This window comes from Aricia agestis, chromosome 1 (assembly GCF_905147365.1).
Source record: "Aricia agestis chromosome 1, ilAriAges1.1, whole genome shotgun sequence".
Lineage (NCBI taxonomy): Eukaryota > Metazoa > Arthropoda > Insecta > Lepidoptera > Lycaenidae > Aricia > Aricia agestis.
In genome coordinates this window covers 7,572,749-7,594,616 of record NC_056406.1, presented here as the reverse complement: position 1 = coordinate 7,594,616, position 21,868 = coordinate 7,572,749, and the positions used below count along the sequence as shown (strand labels likewise).

The 21,868-nt window shown below is 36.2% G+C and overlaps 4 protein-coding genes across 18 annotated transcripts in view; 3 read left to right on the top strand and 1 right to left on the bottom strand.

Annotated features, from left to right (window-relative positions):
- Positions 1–1,143, top strand: part of LOC121731703 (eyes absent homolog 2) — a 45,545-nt gene extending 44,402 nt beyond the window's left edge. For all 5 annotated transcript variants that reach the window (XM_042121306.1, XM_042121298.1, XM_042121289.1 and 2 more), the window contains one exon: positions 97–1,143. In XM_042121306.1, the coding sequence (XP_041977240.1) occupies positions 97–278 (182 nt within the window). In that variant the 3' untranslated portion in view covers positions 279–1,143. The remainder of the gene's footprint in view (positions 1–96) is intronic.
- A 5,489-nt stretch (positions 1,144–6,632) lies between these two features.
- LOC121731740 (intraflagellar transport protein 52 homolog) lies at positions 6,633–12,925 on the top strand. 2 transcript variants are annotated; one of them, XM_042121333.1, is made up of 9 exons: positions 6,633–6,846; positions 6,995–7,212; positions 7,312–7,447; positions 7,841–7,989; positions 9,543–9,691; positions 10,333–10,480; positions 10,998–11,101; positions 11,666–11,807; positions 12,586–12,925. In XM_042121333.1, the coding sequence occupies exons 1-9, from the start codon at positions 6,734–6,736 to the stop codon at positions 12,750–12,752; spliced, it is 1,326 nt and encodes a 441-aa protein (XP_041977267.1). In that variant the 5' UTR covers positions 6,633–6,733; the 3' UTR covers positions 12,753–12,925. The 2 variants fall into 2 exon arrangements, with proteins under 2 accessions (XP_041977267.1, XP_041977277.1); XM_042121343.1 differs by having other exon boundaries at positions 6,784–6,846; positions 7,075–7,212.
- A 270-nt stretch (positions 12,926–13,195) lies between these two features.
- LOC121731731 (trypsin-3-like) lies at positions 13,196–17,625 on the top strand. The gene is made up of 7 exons (XM_042121324.1): positions 13,196–13,943; positions 14,277–14,424; positions 14,739–14,900; positions 15,458–15,551; positions 16,398–16,556; positions 16,856–16,926; positions 17,364–17,625. The coding sequence occupies exons 1-7, from the start codon at positions 13,304–13,306 to the stop codon at positions 17,584–17,586; spliced, it is 1,497 nt and encodes a 498-aa protein (XP_041977258.1). The 5' UTR covers positions 13,196–13,303; the 3' UTR covers positions 17,587–17,625.
- Positions 17,626–18,034: 409 nt separating this feature from the next.
- Positions 18,035–21,868, bottom strand: part of LOC121731645 (nucleolar protein 4) — a 114,196-nt gene continuing 110,362 nt past the window's right edge. For 6 of the 10 annotated variants that reach the window (XM_042121197.1, XM_042121245.1, XM_042121229.1 and 3 more), the window contains 3 exons: positions 21,311–21,387; positions 20,744–20,833; positions 18,035–20,549 (listed from right to left, as the gene is read on the bottom strand). In XM_042121197.1, the coding sequence (XP_041977131.1) occupies positions 20,335–20,549; positions 20,744–20,833; positions 21,311–21,387 (382 nt within the window). In that variant the 3' untranslated portion in view covers positions 18,035–20,334. The remainder of the gene's footprint in view (positions 20,550–20,743; positions 20,834–21,310; positions 21,388–21,868) is intronic. The other 4 variants (XM_042121204.1, XM_042121220.1, XM_042121236.1 and 1 more) reach the window with 1 other exon arrangement.

Sequence of the window (21,868 nt, the reverse complement as noted above, 5' to 3'; positions counted from 1 at the left end):
TTTCATTGTTCTGCCCCAAATTAAAATTGAGTTTTGGTAGTAGTAAATATGACTTACTAAGTAAAATGCTTAATTATAATAATTAAAATGTTACAGGCAAGGAGACTTGTTTCGAGAAAATAAAGCAACGGTTCGGTGAGCGGTGCACATACGTTGTGGTCGGCGATGGGCAGGACGAGGAGGCCGCTGCCAAGGCCAAGAACTACCCGTTCTGGAGGATATCCGGCCACTCCGACATAGCCGCGCTCTACAACGCCCTCGACATGGGTTTCTTATGATTTGCTGCGTTCCTAGTACATGTGATGTATTAAGATTATTTATGGATGTTTCTGGTCTGATTTCCGAAGACTTTCCTAGTTGCTAGTGTACCGTTTTCAACATTTTTCTGGGTAATATTTTATAATTTAATTTCACACACCCCCTGTACTACGTAGAAACTTTTAAGTTTCATTCATATTGATAACACTTATTACTAATAAGTGTTAACAATATATTAGGCTTGTTTTATGTCGGTTTGCCTTTGGTTTACCCATATAATATGATTTGCTAAATAAGTTTACAACAGTCACATTTTAGTCGCTTATTTGTCATTAGGTTTGAACCTAGCAGACATGTTCTTATTAGATTCCAACAATTTAAAAGTCCTAATACATATTAGTACAAATATTTGATTTATAAAAATATTTTATGTGCATTTGTTTTAAAATACTTTTAAGTAATAAAATCATATCAAATTATATAGCGGCTCATTGTAAGTACAGTTTATATGTAGTAGGATAACAGGGCCCATAATTAATTTTAAATAAGTGAATATTTATTTAGTTTAAAGCTCAAAGTTAGCTCAAACTTACGATCAATTTATAGGAGTCATTGTAAATATCGAATGGTAAGTTAACCGTGGTTTGGCATAACTTGGTACAATTTAGGCCTTGCTTATCGATTTTTGTATCTCCTTCACGGTTTTATATTTACGAATTTGTCGGTATAATACAATAGCCATTATTTACACAAATTACAGATGATCCATGCCAAGCCATGTTTAGGAGTATTTTACTTTCATTCCTACTATGTAAGTTTGTAACATGTACAGATATTATTTTAGAATTTTTTTAGAACAAATACAAAAGAGTTTTGATATATTTTATTTGCCTTGTTTTAAAAATTTTGTCCATGCTATGTCAATATTTTATTAATAAGTATTACTTGTGAAGCGTCCAACTGGCTAAAAATTAAATGTATGTATGATGAAACAATGTAGAAATAGATTATTATTTTATAACATACAAAATGTACGTTTAGTCGCTACCGCAGCAACACACATTTTTAACCAATAGCACAATTTATTTTATATTTACTTCAATAGTTAACTTTTATGTATTTACTGACTGATGTTTGGAGTTTAAACTCGAAGACAATTAAGTCTTGCACTTTTTATAATACAGTTGTATACTATTTACAATAGACTTCATTACTTTATTATTTTGAAGTTGCAATTTCGTACATGACAATCAGTTTTTGTATTAATAATTAATACCTACAATGATTATATTTCGATAGTCGAAAATTATTGTCGTAATTTACGAAAGTCACATTATTAAAAATTTTTTTTTCGAAGAGCTTAGGATGCCACAGGTATGATACATATTATGATACAACACATTTAATGCTCGGTTTATATGTGTCCGCGCGAACGTGCGGTTTGGCCGCTATACCGCAAGATCACAAACAATGGAGAATTTTACTAGGTATGCCAAATTGCTTGAAATTTTGTCACAGTAAAGCCTGTGTGTATATAAACACACTAGTTTTGTTGTAGTCAAAAATACCTAGTAGTTTTGATTTTATACGCATTCAAAGTTTCGAAAAATATCGAGTCCCGCTAACAGTCTCGCGACCGCTTGTGACGTCATAGCACAATTGCACCGTGCGGGCCCATACAATAAACGTGATTTTTTGGCTTCTTTTGCTCTTTATCAATAACGGCAACAGGTAGGCACTTGGAATTTTCACCAAGGCCTTAATTATATGTGTACTTTAATAATGAATAATAATATAAAAATTTAAGGGGGGCTCCCATACAAAAATCACAATTGTTTTCACTATTTTTGCTATGTAGCGGTACGGAAGTCTTCGTGTGCGAGTCCGACTCGCACTGGGCCGATTATTTATTTGTATTTTTTAACTGACTTCCATAAAGGAGGAGGTTATATTATGTTCGTCTGTTTATATATTTTTTTTGTATGTTCAACGATCACTTCGCCGTTTGTCTACCGATTTTCAAGATTTTTTCGCTATTGTATCGGGTTTAATCCGAATTTGGTACCATGATCATAAAAAAGGTGACTTCGTGATGGGATCCAGAAGTAATCGAGGGAATTCCTCGCTATTTATACTAAAACCGCATATTTATCTGGATGATATTGTGATTTCTCTGATCTGAAGTATTTCAAATGGAAACTTATAGGTTAAAGGTAGTACATCTTGATACGCTAAGTACCAATTATATAATATTTTAAAATAATAAAAGGATTTTCACAAAATCACTCATCAAACGACAGTGTATTGATCAAAGGCATCTGTCTCAACCCAAAAGACTATGAAAAGTACTAAATAGGTTCAAAATACGATAATGCGTAGTGTGAGTGAAGTGATGATGATGACCAATAATCTAATATGCTTAGTAGCATATGCTTTTAGTTCTTAAAAGAACGCCGAAACCCCCAAACATGTATCTTCAAGGAGGTTGGAGTTCTGTTCACCACCATTGAACCATGGAATACCGTATAATATTATCTTGGTGCAAAATCTTACTTTTTGGTAAGATTCACTTTGAATACTTCATTATTTATCCAAAATCACTATGAGTTTCCATTTGAAATACTTCAGATGATGTATCGAAATCACAATATCATCCAAATAAATATGCGGTTTTGATATAAATAGCGAGGAATTCCCTCGATTACCTATGGATCCCATCATGAAGTCACCTTTTTTATGAACATGGTACCAAATTCGGATTAAACCCGATACAATAGCGAAAAAATCTTGAAAATCGGTCCACAAACGGCGAAGTGATCGTTGAACATACAAAAAAATAGTAAATATATAACCAGACGAACATACTATAACCTCCTCCTTTTTCAAAGTCGGTTAAAAAAAATACAAATAAATCTGCCAAGTGCGAGTCGGACTCGCGCACGAAGAGTTCTGTACCCTTACATAGCAAAAATAGGCCAACAATTATTGTGATTTTTGTATGGGAGCCCCCCTTAAATTTTTATTTTACTTTAATATTATTATAAAAGTGCACATATAATTAAGGCCTTGGTGAAAATTTCAAGTGCCTACCTGTTGCCGTTATTTATAAAAAACAAAAAAAGCCAAAAAAATCACGTTTATTGTATGGGGCCCGCGCGGTGCGCGCGGTGACGTCCCACCGTAACCGGGCGCCCGCGTCGTATAGTTACAACTTGTTTTGCTTATAAATCGGAAACTAATTAACGTATCCAAGTAATTCTTTCACTAGTATTTATTATTTTTGACAGAGAATATGAACTGCTAATAATCAGAATTAGGTAACATTCTCCATTGTATGTAGATTCTTTAAATAATTCGTTACATACAATTGCTTGTGACCTCGCGGTGTAGCGGCCAAACGCTCGTTTTGTTAACCATGAGACTCTCAGAGTGCACATTCAAAGAAGGTAATAAAAGCGATGTATAGTTTCTTTACCTTCTTCATAAAACGATATTTATAACTGCAATATTTTGTATGATAATAATAGTTTTATTTTTACCTAGTCGCAGGCGACAGAAAAGTTTGATCCATAAAAATTTTAAATGCATCTATTTTGTTTGTTCAACAACTTGATTTATGTAATAATTTTTAAAAATATACCATTATTTTTTGTTTCTTACTAATTTGTAAACTGAAACATACTAGGGTAAATATGACTAATTGACTAGTGATTGGACAGTACTAGTTTTTCTTTAAAATCAGGCAGTTTTTAAAGCAACCTTAAGTGGCCCATTCACTATACTGCATTGCAGTCCGCCGTGAAGTCCGCCGGCGGACTGCCGTGAATGGGCCCTTTTAATAATGTGTTTTTGTGCTTTGTCCAATGATATAAAATAAATTAAAAACCCTTTAAAAAGACTTGGCTTAAAGGTCTCGTTACCAGGCCATTAAATCTTAAAAAAAAATAAAAAAAAATGACTGGAACTGACTACTGTCCAATCACTTGTCAAACCCTGTACTGGAAGTGTATCTATTATTTTATATTTTATTCGGACAGTGTAAATAAAATTTGTAGACATAGCTAAACTGCTAGTGATATAATTGATTTAGAATAAATAATTGAATTGTAAATAAAAAATATATTATATGAATATTAAATCATTTGTTTTTTAATACTTATTTCCTTTTAAGCTTTATTAAATTTATTTCAAGGCTGTTCCGAGCCTGAGCTAGATAATGAAAAAGTAATTAAAGACAGTTAAAAACTAACATTTTCACGTTATTTTAGATGTATTACATTTTGGCTTTTGCTAACTTTTACATTAACAATGTTATTCAAAATTAGCTGAACATAACATAGTTCAACAATATACAAGATGTAACAAAAGTAAGTGATAAAACTTTAGAATCAGTACGTGTACGTGTAGAGATGGGCATTTACCCGGTAAAAACCCGAGGCTCGGGTAAATACCCATTTATACCTATTTTTACCCACCCATTTTCATTTTATACCGGGTATAAATTAAAATCAGTTTATATCTCTAAAATATTAGCTAAAACAGATAATGTGACCCTTCTGATAAATAAAAATGACTGTTAAAAATGGCGTTTACGCTAAATACACCGACAATCACGAGCGGCCATTGCTTACGTAGTCGATGTTGAGGAAATACACTGCTCGTGATAGGTGGATTCAAGTGGTGTCCTATACAACTTAAATACACAATAATTATTGATTTGATTAAGTTCTTTTTTTAATTAAATTATGAAGACTAGATATTATATGTATGCTGTACACGAGTATGCGTAAATTTTATTTTTTATACCTGTATTATTATCTAGATTATTACTTGGAAGCGAAATTCAAAATCATTGTTATGGTAAATATTCGCATACTTACTATATATTTTTGTTATTATTTACATGTACTAAATCTTGTATATAGCGATTAAAAAAGTGTTACATAATAATATATAAATCGTGCACGACAAGAGTTGTAAAAATTATAATAATAATTATAATGATTAAATTTTTTCTTTATTGTGGGTATTTTTTAATTTTTACCTATTCCACCCATTTTTACCAATTTTTACCTACCCAATTTTTACCCACCCGCCCATCTTTATGTACGTGTACTCATAGATAAGTAGTTCAAAAGTGGCAAAGCTGAAAGACTTTTTTTTTAATTTTGTTTGGGAAAACTCGTGACGCTAGGGCGCACACCCTAAATTATTTATCACTCAAGTTAGGGCCAGATAGGCTATCCGCTATCCACAACATATCAGATTCGGCACTTATCATGAAATGGTGAAACAGGCCCTTAGTTTTGTTACACTCTGTATAAACATGCTTTCATTTACACTAATTTTATTTTGAAAAATGTCACTAGTTCCCGAAAAATAAATTCGCAAGATCGAGGGAAATAGCAAAAAGGATACACTTTTTATTGAAAATTGTCATTTCTACAGTTTTATTATATGTATAGATGTGAATGTGATGATGTCTTATCTCATGAAGATAAGGGAGATCCTTTCATGAGATAAGACATCAACTACAAACCATAGAATATAATCTTATATCTTTAAACGAGCAATTCGTATTATATATATATATATATATATATATATATATATATATATATATATATATATATATATATACAGTCAATTATATATACAGGGTGTAACAAAAATAAGTGATAATACTTTAGGGTGTGTACGTGTTCCTTGTAGAGAGTTCACTGTGAAAGTAGCAGCGCTGAAAGACCAAAATTTTTTTTCACTTTTGTATGGGGAAACACTTGACGCTCGGGCCCTTGCCCATACAAAAGTGAAAAAAATTTTTGGTCTTTCAGCGCTGCTACTTTCACAGTGAACTCTCTACAAGGAACACGTACACACCCTAAAGTATTATCACTTATTTTTGTTACACACTGTATATAATAGAACACGCGCACCTACCTACCTACGCGGCCTGGTCGCGAGATGCCGGCCAGGCCGCTGCGGTTTGGCCGCTAGTGCGCGCCCGGGCTTAGTTGCCGAGATATCGTGAAAATATTGTTGTTACCTCGTTTTTCAAGATGTCGGCTGTGGGACAAGGGTGGTGACCCCACAAACTTGAGGTTAAGCTTCTATTGACACTCCCCCAGCCCCCACATGTACCAAAAAAAATTGTGTCCTCTAAAAAATGCAAAGCTCATGTAATATTTCAATGTAGGTACTATTCATGTCCATATTTGGTTTTTAGGTCTGTGAGTGACCAGCCATGACTCATGATGATGACTGACAACGATTACAATAATTATTACTGTTACCAATGATTACCTACTGTTTACGTACAGTGTAGCGTACAGTCGTCGACAAACTTAGGTCTGAAAAATATTAGTGATGGCGAGGTGGTTTCTTAGCAACCCACATGTAAACAAAGTCAACGCTAAAGAAAATGCATTGGTTCTGGTTGATGGAAATAATAATTTAATAAATAATATTAACAATAATGAAGACTGTAGACACTATATTATTCGACGTATCCAAAAACGAGCTATTCAAAATAAACGAACATTATAAGACATTGCATCGAAAACTGAAGACAACATGGAAAATCATGATGTAAGTTGTTTTTTTTTTGTCAAACTTTTTTCTTTTTTGACAACTAAAAAAATAGAATTTCCTAGCTCGTGGTTGTATAGTTCAACTTATTTCTGTTCACCTTCTCTTATCTCTATTTTTTACAATCTTCTCTATTTTTTCTAAAAAGAAACCGTGACGAAATATCTCCGAACGTGCTTCAAGAAGTCAAGATTCTCGTGATACCAGGGCCGCAGAATGTGTTTACAGATAATGAGTTTGCTGCGCTGAAGAGTGTGGTTGAAAGAGGTGATTCGGTCATAGTTCTGATGTCTGATGGTGGGGAGGAACGCATGAATACCAATATCAACTTCTTTCTGGAAGAATATGGCATAGTAGTCAATAATGGTACTTTGCATTTATTATTTTAAAATATTTTTAGACTAAAGGAAAATGTAACAGCTAGGGTAGGTACATCAGATTAATGATTTGCTATTTTCATTATAGACTGCGTAGTTCGGGCACAATACCACAAGTTTTACCACCCCAAAGAGTGTCATATTTCAAACGGTATTCTGAACAGAGGAGTGTTGAGACAGATAATGAAAATGCCGAACTACACGAGCGAATCTGATGATTACATGTAAGTTCCCTAATGCATATTAGTTATTAGCACTGCTATTTTTATAACCTATGCAATATACAGATTACAGGTACTTCAGTACATTAAAATAATAAAATTATATTAAGTAAGTACTAGTTGTTGCCTGCAACTCCGTTCCGCGGGAAGTTTATCGCATCCCTCCGGATAAAGAGTATCATAATATTATGTCCTTCTCCGAAAATCAAAGTATGTACTTGGATTTTCGGGAAATGATTTTGATGGAATTTTGGATGAACATTCATACAAAATTTCATCAAAATCAGTTTAGCAGTTGAAGCAACAGGAGTGTGTAACAAACAGACAGACACACTTTCGCATTTATAATATTATTAGTATAGATTAAATATTTCATAATTTTATGTTTATTATCAGGGAGGATCCCCCTACACCGAATTTCGTGTACCCATACGGAGCCACGCTGACGGTGAAAAAACCCGCGGCCGCCATATTCTCGAGCAGCGACGTCTGTTATCCCGTGAAGAGGCCCATTGCAGCTCTCTACAACTCTGAGAAGACTGGTGGTAAGGGTATTCCCCTTTTTCTTTGTTTCACATTATTTTTGTACAACTGAAAGATATAATATGGTAAAGGATGGCAACGCACCTGCAACTCTTCTAATGTTGCGAGTGTCCATGGGCAGGCCTGTCCCACTCGCATGTTTAGGTATCGAGCTATAAGTACCCCTTTAAAGGGGCAGATCACAAGGGACTCACAAGCGAGCGGTGACGCGCACGCAAGATTTTTTCGTCGCATATATCTACGTACTGATTTAACCACTGTGACAGAATCGTTATTAATCTGAACAATTGAAAAAAGTCAAAGAAATATTTCAATAAAGTAATTTAAGACTTTAAAATAAGTACAAAAAAAAAAGATTAAAAAAAAATACACAAACATAGCAAATAAACCAATTTGTTACAAATAAACCGCATACTACACATAAATAAACACAAGTTACTATGTTTAAGTTTTAAAAAATTCCTGACCAGCTCCTACACTATAATCGAATATATAAAACGTATATCATGAAATATACGTTGGGTTACTAAAATTTGATTATTACTATAAAAAAGTTTGCTATTAATAACTATCGTAATTAAAAGTAGATTATTTTATTTTCTAAAAGGTGACAATCTTGATTTCGTCAGAAAGGGTACCTCTTACGCGATAGAAAGAGAGCGCACATGACGTAGGCAAATATAATTGTAGGCACCTAACACTGCGCGGTCGGAATTTGAACTTTATAGTATCGCAGCATGAGTTGTTATTTTTTTAAACGGGTTTCACGAGTTGGACTTCTGTTGGTACTACTAATATACGTTTGACGTGGGAGAGCCATGCTTCGGCACGAATGGGCCGGCTTGACCGGAGAAATACCACGTCCTCACATAAAACCGGCGTGAAACAGCGCTTGCGCTGTGTTTCGCCGAGTGAGTGAGTTTACCGGAGGCCCAATCCCCTACCCTATTCCCTTCCCTATCCTCCCTTATTCCGTTCCCTTTCCATCCCTACCTTCCCCTATTACCCTATTGCCTCTTAAAAGGCTGGCAACGCACCTGCAGCTCTTCTGATGCTGCGAGTGTCCATGGGCGACGGAAGTTGCTTTCCATCAGGTGACCCGTTTGCTCGTTTGCCCCCTTATTTCATTAAAAAAAATATATATATTCTGTGCCATGGGCGACGGTAGTTGCTTTCCATCAGGTGACCTGTTTGCTCGTTTGCCCCCTTATTTCATAATTTAATGGTTTATTTATTATTGGATTGCGCCCACGTATTCGTTATTCTTCTCTCTAACATTCGTTGATCGAGCGAAAACCGTATATTATTTTGGGATCAAAATATTTGCATCCATTCTCGAGGCACGAAGTAACTCCATATTAAACTTCGACAAAATCGTATATAACACACACACGTATCAATCGTAATAGTAGTAAGGGATCACGTAGACATAATTAAACACATAAACGCACCGACAGACACACTTTCTTATTATATATATTAGTATTAATAAGTAGGGATTCTTTGTTTTGAATAACAATCCCAGTAACTTAGAAGAACGTCTGGCACGTTACAGGTAAGCTATTCGTGATGGGTTCTGGCCACTTCTTCGCGGACCAGTACCTGGAGTGCGAGTGCAATGACCTCATCCGCGAACTGGTCTTCAACTACATGGGCGGCTTCACCGACCTGAGACTCAACCCTGTTGATGTGGAGGATCCTGATGTGAGCTATGATCGTTATGATCTTTATTCTCATTGAGAGTGGGATCATGTTATTTATTCTTTAAGCATCTAGGTACTCGAGGTTAAAATTTAGACGTTTTAAAAGATGAGTATATAATTGTATACATTGTTATATGAAATTACGTCAAGTCAAAGCATAAAAACATAAATAAAAACATAATTTCACTTTACATCGTTTTAAGGCATTCTTCCCAACAACAGTAGTTGCTACCAATAATTCGTAGCGCCAAAATTATTAGTCCTATTTTAATTAATATTATAATATTGATAGACTCGTTCAAATAGCTTGGCTAACATAAGCTACCTACTACAATTATTATTTAAAAAAAATATATTGATTTTGGCTGCTACGAAATGCTACGGTGCTACGAAGTGCTACGAAAAAATAAAAAAAAAAGGTTGTCTTATATTTTACTCATTCAGTAGAGAGGATCATGTTTTTGAGCGTATACAATGTTTATTACTTCGGCAAGCTTAAAAGCCTACTTTGTAGGCTCTATACTTTACTAATTATTTCACCCGCAATGGAAAAAGGGTGTTCTAGCTTGCGAGGTATCATTACATAAGATACAACAAATCAATCTCGTTTTTTTAACAATATTTATGTTCCCCTGGTATCAGATAAACGAGTACCGCACCCTTGGCGACACGGTGTGGCTGAGCACGGTGCCGCTGCCGCAGCCCGCCACCGCGCCCCCGCCGCGCCTCACCCCGCTACACCCCCACGCGCTATTCACGTGGAAACTGTTCTCATTGAATCTGTCACATTGTAAGTTTAAGGGCCTGTTTCACTACTTCCTGATAAGGCTATCCACCAATTAACTTGACAGATCAAGTATGGAGAATCTGTCAAACAAAATTGTGAATAGCCTATTCGGCACTTTATCAGAAAGTGGTGAAACAGGCCCTAAGTGGTGGATAGCCTATTCGGCACTTATCAGGAAATAGTGAAACAGGCCCTAAATAAATGATGATGCTTACCTACGCCTTTTTCTAATTCAATATAATATAAGGCCCCTGGTTTACGAATTTGGAGGTCCTGCCTCCTGGGCTTGTAAATGAAATAAAAAATCCTGCCTAGTTTGATAGCAAATTGGTTATCATCACCAAAATCAGCATGGTGCTATCAAAGTATTAACATCTATAAGTACCTCGTTTGTTTTGTACGATGTTGTAGTTGACATTTTGCAAGTATACTTGACCAGTTTGAACTTTTCCTTGAAATAACTTAAACTTAGCAAGAGCCAAGAACTAACTTTATTCTAATGTGTGACTTATGATTCCAGTGCCCGAAGTACTAGGGATGTATGATGAGCTAGGGGTGAAACACGAGCCGCTACGCCTGATAGCGCCGCAGTTTGAAACCCCTCTGCCACCGCTACAACTTGCTGTAAGTCAATTAAGGGCCTGTTTTACCACTTTCTGATAAAGTGCCAAACAGGCTATACACAGCTTTTTTGACAGATTCTCCATACTTCATCTGTCAAGTTAAGTGGTGGATAGCCTATTCGGCACTTATCAGGAAGTGGTGAAACAGGCCCTAAATATCAAAATTTCTGTTATAATTGCGAAAACATATTTATTTCAACGATTCAAGGTTCAACTAAACACGATTTTGTACACATTTACACTGTTACAGTGGCAAGCTCACACTCTTTACATTGTTAAACATTTGTGATCCAGCACAGAAACCAGTGATACCACTGACCTCTATTATAGAGGTCAGTGAGTGATACTGAGAAGTGACAGCTGCTACCTGTGTCAAAGAAAATCAACACGTTCGCGTTAGTGTTAACTAACCTTACTAGGCCGCACTTACAGACTTTAATTTATATTATATCTACCTCTATATTATTAAAGTAATAACATTTATTAAACTTTGATACAAAATTGATAGCTAGTTTTTCGCGGCCTCTAGTTATGAAATAAATGAATACGTAATTGTATGTTGCAGGTATTTACGCCGACGTTCCGCGAGCTGCCGCCGCCGTCGCTGGAGCTGTTCGACCTGGACGAGGCGTTCAGCTCAGAGCGCTCGCAGCTCGCCAGACTCACCAACAAGTGTCTGCAGCCTATCAACAGCAAAATGGCCCAAGGTGCGTGATCATCATGCATACATACGTCGTCAGATAGATATGTATTCAGCCATCAATCTTCAGCTGCTTGTCTCTTCTCGCGCAGCATATATTTAATCTGGTAAGTGGTGTATAATAAAAGGGCGATAGTGATAGTTTCACGCATAGAATTAGAACGTTAGAAAAGACATTCCATACAATCGTCAGCGCGAAAATGTGTTACCCTCGAAATGTGTGAGCTCACTCATCTGAGAGTAGTGTGCCTTAGGACGCGGTGACAGCCGGATGTGTTTAATTCATTGATTACCGCGTTATTTTTCGCTACATTTCGCTCCAGAATGCCGTCGTGTGCATTCCGATAGTGCAGTAACAACACGAGGAATACAAATAAAGCCAAATGTGTAATATTTCACACATAATTACTAAGATTTTATTAATATTTAAATTATTGTCTTCCATTTTAAGAGAAAAATCAAAGCGAAGCGTAAAATGAGCGACAGAGAAAGTAGTATATGCTACTACCGTGAGACAAAAAAGGATGACAATATTTTCACGATACACATTTTGCATGCAAAAACATTGATACAGTTTTGACGGAATACGTCGTAGGTATCTAAGTATTTTGATATCGTTGGTTTCACGCATAAATAAAGAAGACGATATAGGTAGGATAGGAAAAGTTACGATAGGTCCGTAGCTGGATTTATTCGTATTCAGTGACGATTTTATCCTGGTTCCATTGTATTCATCGAAGACATCTAAGAAAATGGGCAACTTTATACAACTAAAATGTTTATAGGTGACAGTCGTCAATTGGAGAACGACTTGGAGTACTACGTGCGTGAGTGCGGGCGTGCGGTGCGACTGTCGCGGGCGATGGCTGATGACGGCCCCGCCGGCAAACAGATCCTGCACCAGCTCGCGCAGCAGCTGACCACGTACAAGAAGATCGCACCTAGGGACTAAGGTCGCAGAGAGATGTAGCGGGTGACTACAGAAAAGAGACTCGAGTCGCACATTGGGACTAGGATCGCAGGCAGATATGCCAACACACTTCTTAATTTAATAAGCCCAGTTTTTTTATTGTAAATAAGTGAATTGTGATACGAGCTAGAGTTTAAATAAAGTTTTACATTAACTAAGTTTGTTTTAGATTTTTTACACCCTGTCTGTAAGTAGAAACTCTTTGCTAAATATCTAGATGAATAGAGAATAATTTTTCAAGTTGTCAAAAAGTAAGCGACGTAGTAGTTTACTTCTAAAATCTGTGAGTACTATATATTTTATAACTAGGGTAGTAGCAGAAAAAGAAAATCTATAATAGGTACTAAGTTTAAAATTTTAAGCAACTCGACTACGTTTTGCAGGTATATATTATATAAGCATATTTGTCGAAGCTGCACTTATCGAAAATTGAAATTATCGGTCCATTTGGTTTTTCCATTAACACCGCAATAAAATAACCATAAAATATCCCGATTTTGATTTGTTTCCTACTTCAAGTGTTAGATGAAGGCATGAAGGTCGTACTCGTCGTAATTTGTATAGGCTTTTTACCGGCAGCGTGGAAATGCGAGGAGACCCTTATCAACGCCAGGTTCGATTTGGAGCCAAGAACCCGTGGGATAACACTGTATAATGTAGGAAAATTCAGAAAATTCAAGAAGGCCTACGAAAATGACTTAGCGCCGAAGAAATCGAACGTTCTGGGTTTGTACGGCGCCTTCGGGTCGGATCCCCTAGCAGCGGTGAAACCCGAACAGAAGCCTAGAGTCAAGAAAGTCTTGTCTTTCTATACGGAACCTGCGGTCCGTGCCAAGCGATCCGCTAAGGGCGGCAAAGTGATCAAAATCAAAGCCCGGAGTGAGAAAAAGGCAGTCCAACGCTCGAATCCCAAGCATAAAAGCCAGAAAAAACATACAAATCTCTCGAAACGAAGTAAGCACAGCAAGAAAGCCGTGAGAGGCAAATCCAAACATAAGTTGAGAAGTAAGACCGTTGAAAGAATTGCAAACAAATCGGCAAAAGAGAAACTAAATAAAATGATTAAAAAATTACAAGTCGGAAGAAAGGGTAAAACTAAGAAAGCAGCAGCCAAGAGACATGGAAGAGACGGGAAGAAAGCAAAACCAAAAAATAAGAAGCCCTTAAGCAAAGGTAAAAATATGTGAAGCTTAAAGATAATAAATGAATTGACTAAATTCCTTTTTTATTCATAATACATACCGTATATAACAATATGTCTACTATGTAGGGTAACACTTGAGTAACAAGCTAGTTATCTTGTTGCTGCAACATCATTTAAACTTCTATAGAATAAAATATGTTATTAAAACTAAGATTATGACTTCTACAACCTACATTGTTCCTGAGAACTTTTAAAATTTGGGTGTCATAAGATTACTCAATTATTGTATCTGTTTCAGTTGTATTACACGTAGTATTACACTTAGAAACTTAAGCAATATAGAGTATCCATTTTTGCCATAGGTAGTGGCAGAAGATTGATAGCAGCACATGATGCGCTGATAGAAGATTATCCATATGTTGTGTCGATACAGAAGAAAGGGGTGCACTGGTGCTCCGGAGCCTTGTTGAACCCAAGAGTCGTTATCACTACTGCTAACTGCCTTTGGAGGTAAGTGCATAGTCAATATTCGTATTGATACTTTTCCGCAATCAAATGCGTTGAAGCAAAAACTGTACTTAATTTTTTAATTGCTTCTTTATTAACAGTCGAGTAAGTATAAAACAGGCAGTCGAACCATGTACCTACCAGAAATACACAATTGCAATTTAGTTAATTCAACACGTATTAACATGACGTCATCTAGCAAGGTAGACGTAGTTACAACAAATCTCATTTCATTTTCCTAAAACCACATAAAGTTTTTTTCTTGAACTTTATAAATTCCTCGTATGTACTTGGTGAATAGTAACATGGTTGTTCAGATCGAACCGCGTGAGTCGGATGACAGTTCGCGCGGGGTCCCGGTACCCCGAGCGCGGGGGCCAGGTGGCCAACATAGCTGAAGTGAGGACTCACCCCAAGTGGAGCATCCGCAGCCTCCCCGACAATGATGTTGGCCTGGTGCTGCTGGACAGAGACATAAGGTATAAACTACTATAAACTCTTTAAATGCAACTTATACGAAGCTTACCCATGATTAAGAATAAACTACTGGATTATTTTATAGACTATTTTTACTGGATATAATATTATATCTTCCTCTTGGCTTGACAATGTGCAAAATGTCTTTTTTTATTTTATTTAAATTTGTATAAGTACATTAATGATTGTAGGCAGACTAGATTCTACTTGAATATGCCTACATGCGTAAACATGGGCGTACCCAGGTTCTGAGCCGGGGGGGGGGGGCAAATTACCCAGGTTCTGGGCCAGGGGGGCAAATCAGATTTTTCATAAGCTAGGTGTTTATAAAGAATAAAAAATTAATAATGTTTAGTTGTAAAAATATTGTATTGCAAACAAATGGCAAAAATTCGTTTTCTTAATTTTTAATTTTTATAGATATACTTAATAGGGACGTCAACATGATCCAGGGGTCCCCCCTCGGTACGCCCATGTGCGTAAATATTATATTGGTTGAAATACCCAACCATTATAATATTAGGTAATGTGTTCAAAAATCAAAATATTTTATTTGCAGATTCTCAGAAAATGTCCACAGTGTAGATCTGCCCGGAAAGCGTATGATGCCAAAGTTCCAAGACGCATGGGTTACCAGTTTTGGTACTGATAGAGTACGTAGTCATTTTCTTTACCATACAATATACATACCTTCTATTAGGGCCTCAAAGTCCTTACAGTTTATTAATGGACGTGAAAAAGTTAGACGCCACTCACCAGTTGTAGTCCACAGTCGTGAGTCGTGACTCTTGCCAATTCCCAATCCGACTGAGTTACGACTTACGAGAGATCCAGTAACAGGTAGAGTGTCTTTGTATACGCCGCTTACGCTTGTGTTGTCCCGGTTTTAATCACTAAACAAGAGTATCATTATACCTACCTATGTTTTGGCCATGACGGAAAAGGACCGACCCAGTAAAATTTAGGTTTACATACGACACTTCCTGATAAGGCTATCCACCAACCAACTTGACAGATCAAGTATGGAGAATCTGTCAAAAAAGTTGTGAATAGCCTATTAGGCACTTTATCAGAAAGTGGTGAAACAGGCCCTTAGGGTGGATTTCACCAACTTACTTTAACTTTAACTGTAACTTTAACTATAACTACAGTGCAAAATGTCAAATCTTTGGTAAAGAACGCCATATTTAACGGTAACCATAACCGCTCATACTTAAATCGATTTTTTTTCGTGAAAATTTACTATGTTTCACAGTGTTCTTATAACAAATATTTATCCTGTCGATTTTACGTGATTTTTACAGATAATTAAATTTTGTATACTCTCAAATCTCAATCCCATTCATCCCATCAACTGTAGCTTCAATAAAAAAATAAACGCAACCCACATCTGTCAAATTCTGTGGTCAAAGTTAAGGTTTTATATAACCCACCCTAAAAGAACAGGTAAAGTTCAAGCTTACCACCCGTAAATGCCATAATATGTCATTATGTTCCAGCGAGACGGTCTAGTGACGAACCCCGAGCGTTCACTGCAGATGTACCACGGGAGATTACTGTCGCGGTCGCAGTGCAACAACGTCACCATGAGATACGGCGTCGGCGTGTCAGACAACTTCCTCTGTATCGCCCAGGCTGGACATAGAGCGCCGTGTACGGTATGTAACAACTTCAAAATTAATAGGTTTATGTTCTATCATAGAAGATGATTTATGGACAGGCTAGCGGGCCCGACGGACGTCGTTCCGTCGAATCTAGCCGTAGTTCTAAATTCAGGATCCAGATCTGAATTCAGGATCAGAATTTCGGATCTGACGTCATTTCATGTTTGTTAGAGTAGGGCGCGGCATTCTCGTCCGATTGTTTGAGTCTCAAAACAGTTTCATGGTGAACCATAAACTTAGGACCCTGAATTTAAAATAGTAGCTATACATAGCAATTTTATTCTTGTGGACAGCGGGACACTGGAGCTCCGGCAGTCAGCGATGGGGTCGTATGGGGAGTCGCTTCATGGGGTATCAGAAAATTGTAAGTATCCTTAATTAATAATAATTATCTTGTACCTGCCACGATTAGATACAAATTACAATGTTTTCATAACATATTGCAACACTTTTAAACACCGTGTAACTTTTAGTTGATCCGGCCCGAAGGACCATAGATAATATTGATACACACCTAATAAAATATTCTTTAGACACATTGAAACAGCTTTCTACTTTAAAGTTATAACTTATCATATTATATGATAATTTAATGAGAAGAACAAAATATCTTACTTAATCAAAATTATTCTGACTTTGATGATATTTTAAACACATACTTATTTTGTATGCTCTATTTACTGGATGGAAACAAGAACGGAAAGAAGTAATGTAATTATTAGGCAGTTTCGTGTGCAATAGCCAAATAATAATAATAATAATATCAATATGAAGAAGCCTACTGAAAATGTTTTTTATTAGATGCGGAACGGAGCGGTTCCCGGCCATGTTCTCGTACCTGGGTTCACCGAGCAATGTGGAATTCATATCTGACACTCTTTTGGACTTCATGAGTGATGAGCGCCGCAATCCCTTCCCCGACAGACTCCCTCCCACCACTTCCACTCGACGCTCTACTACTAGAACTACCAGGAGCACAACAATAGACAGCAATGACCGTTCCACGCTCAAGTCTTTGACGTAGCGAATATAAAGGAGAGTGTATAAAAACTTTCCCAGTCCACGAAAATATTTTTATTTACAAGCCTAATATTTCAGTTGTACTATGTGTTCATATCAATTATATTTAGACTCAAGTTCTACAATCTCTATGATAAGTCAAGAGATTTTTATTAACTTTACTGTGTGAATGATCTTGAAATAAAAACCACTTTTATGTATATGAGCATATTTAATATTTTCTTTTTCAAAATTGTAAAACTCACATTTTGAAATTGCAAAATTATAACTAAACTTCTCATATCGTAATAGTAACAATCGCCATTTTGTAGTACTTTCTGTATTACTCTCAAATTAATAATAATCGTTAAACCATTTATACATCTCTAATAATAATATATTTAATGTCTAACAAATTCATCTCAACTCGCCGTCTCGCGTTCCTCGTTATCCCAACATTAACTTTTTTATTTCTAATCAACTTTTTTATAATACTCTAAACATACTTTTTACACTTTCTCCATTTACAAAGATACAGGTTTTGACTACGCACCGAATTACAATTTTATAAAAATATTGGAATGACATTTAAGTAACGAAACCACTACACAAAGTAAAGTACAAAATCATTATTAAAGGTCTCGGGTTCGACTTACTTCTTTGGCAAAATTTATTGTATTCAAAAGTGACTTTACAATTTTTAAAACAGACGCGTAAGCGTTAATTCTATTGAGATAAACTGGCAAAGTTAGAAACTATTGTACATATTTTGTAGGCTGCTGGACTTTTGACTGTGTGATCATTTTTGTCCTTAGACTGGTGTCAATTAAATGATGTTATTTATATTGATAAAACCGTATAGATAATGGAAAATCAAAATAATCTATGTAGTTTGAGGTAAATCAAGCTCAAGATCAAAGTTGTATTATGTTACAAAATTGAATCTCAATAATTAAGCCCCAAAGGAACTTCACTCAGTCAAAACCCGCAGCAGTTCAGGTAAGATCCAGAGGCAACGTACGAAGCGTGTATATGTGTGGATTATCAACTATTTTATGTTATTGTATAAACTTAGTGAGCAAAAACTATTCATAATATTGCTACCAACAAAAAAACAACTGTAACTGGCCAAAATCGTTTCCGGGTCACTAAAATATTTAAAAAGTCATTAAATAATCGTAAAATAAACGTAACTTAAAATAAACAACAACTCGACGACACAACAACAGAACGTTTGAGCCAAATCAAAGTACAGCAACGGTTGGACTTTCCCATCAATTTTTTTTACAATAAACCGAAGTTTGTACATCGTAAGCTATACCTAAAGTTAACACTAGCTATAGTACCTGGCCGTAACATCTATGGTAACAGATAGTATACACACAAAGTTAAAACATTATTGTACTGAGCAAAGCTAACATATTGGCATATTAAATTATTACACGCGGCAACACCGCAGACGAATTTCATCCCTCCCAAATATACGAATGAAAAACGAGTTCGATAAAAAAATAATATAAGTTTTGGATGGAGCCAATTCTGAGTTAATATAATTTTAAATAAATCGATTCACTATAAATATATTAATCGTTTGTAAATACAACTACAGACCTACTAGTATAATACAAAACAACAAATAAATTCGTGCTTCTTACAACTAGAATGCCATTTTAAAACTATATTTAAACTCTGTTAGACTACGCCGCTCTCGGTCGGTTTTCGACAATTTCGAGATATTATTCGCTGCCCTCAAACGGATACTAAGACTAATTTATCACCGCACCCAGGCAAGAAATCGAAATTTACTTAACCTAAAGACTCCCTGATTTTTTCCTTAAATCTAATTATACACAAAATAATTTTGTACTCTCCCGACGAGTTAAAATGGCAATATTTTATAAACATGGCAGCTTTGTACGCCGAATTTACAGAATAGATTAGTAGCGATGAATTAGGAGCTATATCTAAGAATTTACAAGTCACTATAATAGGTGACCAATGTTTATGGACCTGTCAGGTCGCGAATAGGTGGACGTTGGTAATATTTTGTTGTTACATATTACTCTATCGACAATTTTTATCGACGAAGCCCCATCACTAGTAGTCTTTTACGACCAATCACACACTCTGAAATAACCCAGTTTTCATTTCAGCAGTCTGATATTAGTGAAGGGCAGACTCGTCGATGTTTCTTAATCGTGTTATCTACGATGTGCCAGTTATGGCCTTTCTCTTCTTTAGTTTTTAACACAAACCTTTTTTGTATTTCATACACTTGCTTGTGCTAAAATATAAAGTTCGTTAAAATTGTTGTTGACTCTCATGTTACGATTATGCACCTTGAATCATAATAATTTTAGTGCAATTTATCATTATTTAAAATTTTACTAAAACACATATTTTCCAATTTTTTATAAATTGTATCCCAAATACATTTGTGAAAATTATATATTGTTGAAAAAGAATTTGCGTAGTACAATTTCAGTACTTAATAAAATATTTTAGACTCAAACTGTACAACGCACATGTTTCGTTTTACTAAATTAATAATAAATATAAAACCGATCTGTAAAAAAAATCCTAATGTTACAAACTGCTTCAAACCAAAGTTCGATTTTATTCTTCAATTTCATTCATAACATTTTCGAAAACAACACAAAGAGTTCATTCACCGAAATAGCCGATTCAATTCGGGTTTTCAAATTTCGAATTCAAAATTCGAAATTCAAAAATACCCGAACTTGAATCCTAGCACGTCCGGTTTGGGCGTGCCCTATGGTTGGTTGAGGAGGAGCGCCTCGAGCTCGTCCGCGGAGCGCAGCAGGAAGGCGGCGGACTCGCGGTAGCCGGTCACCAGCTGCCGCACCGCGCCCACCTCCGCGCCCGACAGCTTGTGCAGCGACGACTTGGTCGCGGTCGCAGTCGCCGGCGCTGTCGCCGCGTGTAGCGATGATGACGTGGACGTCTTCAGCGACAGATCGGTGGGAGCTGGAATATTACGTAAGAATTAGCAAACTTGACCCTTTAAGTTAGGCCCTAAGGATGTAGAGACATGAGCGTTGAGAGACGCGTCTGTAATTTGATACATCCGCAGATTGAGGAAAAGCATTTAGATTTTTTTACACTTTACTCTGGCACAAAACTTCTACGTGAAAAAGATTCGCCAATGAAGTAAAACTTACCAGTAATATTGGGGAAGGAGTGTGTGTGCGCGGCCATGGCGGACAGGAGAGCGCTTTGGTATGCGGCCATAGCGGCGTTCACTCCTACACCTGGAGGTATATTTAAGAAATTTAAACTGGTGTACAGTCTGTCAAGAAAGTGAAGAAATTAAAAAGTGGCAACATCGTAGTGCCATCCCTTTCAAATCAATCTAAGAAAAAAGGGATGACACTACGATATTGCCACTTTTTAATTTCTTCACTTTCTTGACATACTGTATGGTCGTAAACAATTTATTGGTAAAACAATACGAGGATTTTTTCGTACTATATAGTCCTAACCATAAATCGACTCATATCATTTCTGAACCGTGGTTAGGACCACAGCCTTTTTGTTAGTGTGACAAAAAAGGATAATTTAAAGGCGAAGTATTTAATATTTAGTATGAATATTTTATATTACCCACGAATGACTGACTTGTAAGGATTTTTACCAGGAGTTTAAAAATTTACTCAGCAACGCTATTGAACATCAAAAATACATTCTAAAAATCTAAAAATCTTGACTAAATGTTTTCAAAATTTTACCTGAAGGTGGCAGTGAGGTCAGGGTGGACAGCAGAGCCGTGCTGGACAGCGCCGAGCTCGAATTTGTGCTGGTGCTACTGGAGAAATGAGACATAAACATTAATTTACATTGTAATGATTAAGATGATTTCAGATAACTTGAAGCAGTAAAACGCGCGGTACAAGTTATCTGGGTGTTTATTGAGTTTGATCTCAAAGACACTGCTGAGATGCTTAACTACTAGTACTATTAGTTGCGAGTTTCTTACGCCGGCTCTTCTCGCCGGGTTAGTTTCCGAACCGGTGGTAGGCACCTTAGTACCTATAAACGTAACATTTATACAACGACAGAAATATTTTTGTAAAAAAATACTCTAAATAAAAAAAAATGATTTTGATTTTTGATTTTGATTAGTTACTCATAATATCGAGATTGAATACATATGAATGCACATTGTATGATATTATGTCAGCATAATATTACAATATATACCCCGCGTTCCATTTGACGTTAAAAACGATCAAAACGCTCAGAATAGGAGGCATTTTAGCGTTTTGATCGTTTTTAACGCCAATTGG

Excerpts from the sequence above, each read along its gene's own strand:
- LOC121731740 (XM_042121333.1), top strand. The coding sequence starts at position 6,734 with ATGAAGACTGTAGACACTATATTATTCGACGTATCCAAAAACGAGCTA. Across the intron at positions 10,481-10,997 it reads CTCATTGAATCTGTCACATT|TGCCCGAAGTACTAGGGATG; the intron begins GTAAGTTTAAGG and ends TTATGATTCCAG. Across the intron at positions 11,808-12,585 it reads CAACAGCAAAATGGCCCAAG|GTGACAGTCGTCAATTGGAG; the intron begins GTGCGTGATCAT and ends AAATGTTTATAG.
- LOC121731731 (XM_042121324.1), top strand. The coding sequence starts at position 13,304 with ATGAAGGTCGTACTCGTCGTAATTTGTATAGGCTTTTTACCGGCAGCG. Across the intron at positions 14,425-14,738 it reads ACTGCTAACTGCCTTTGGAG|ATCGAACCGCGTGAGTCGGA; the intron begins GTAAGTGCATAG and ends ATGGTTGTTCAG. Across the intron at positions 16,557-16,855 it reads GACATAGAGCGCCGTGTACG|CGGGACACTGGAGCTCCGGC; the intron begins GTATGTAACAAC and ends TCTTGTGGACAG.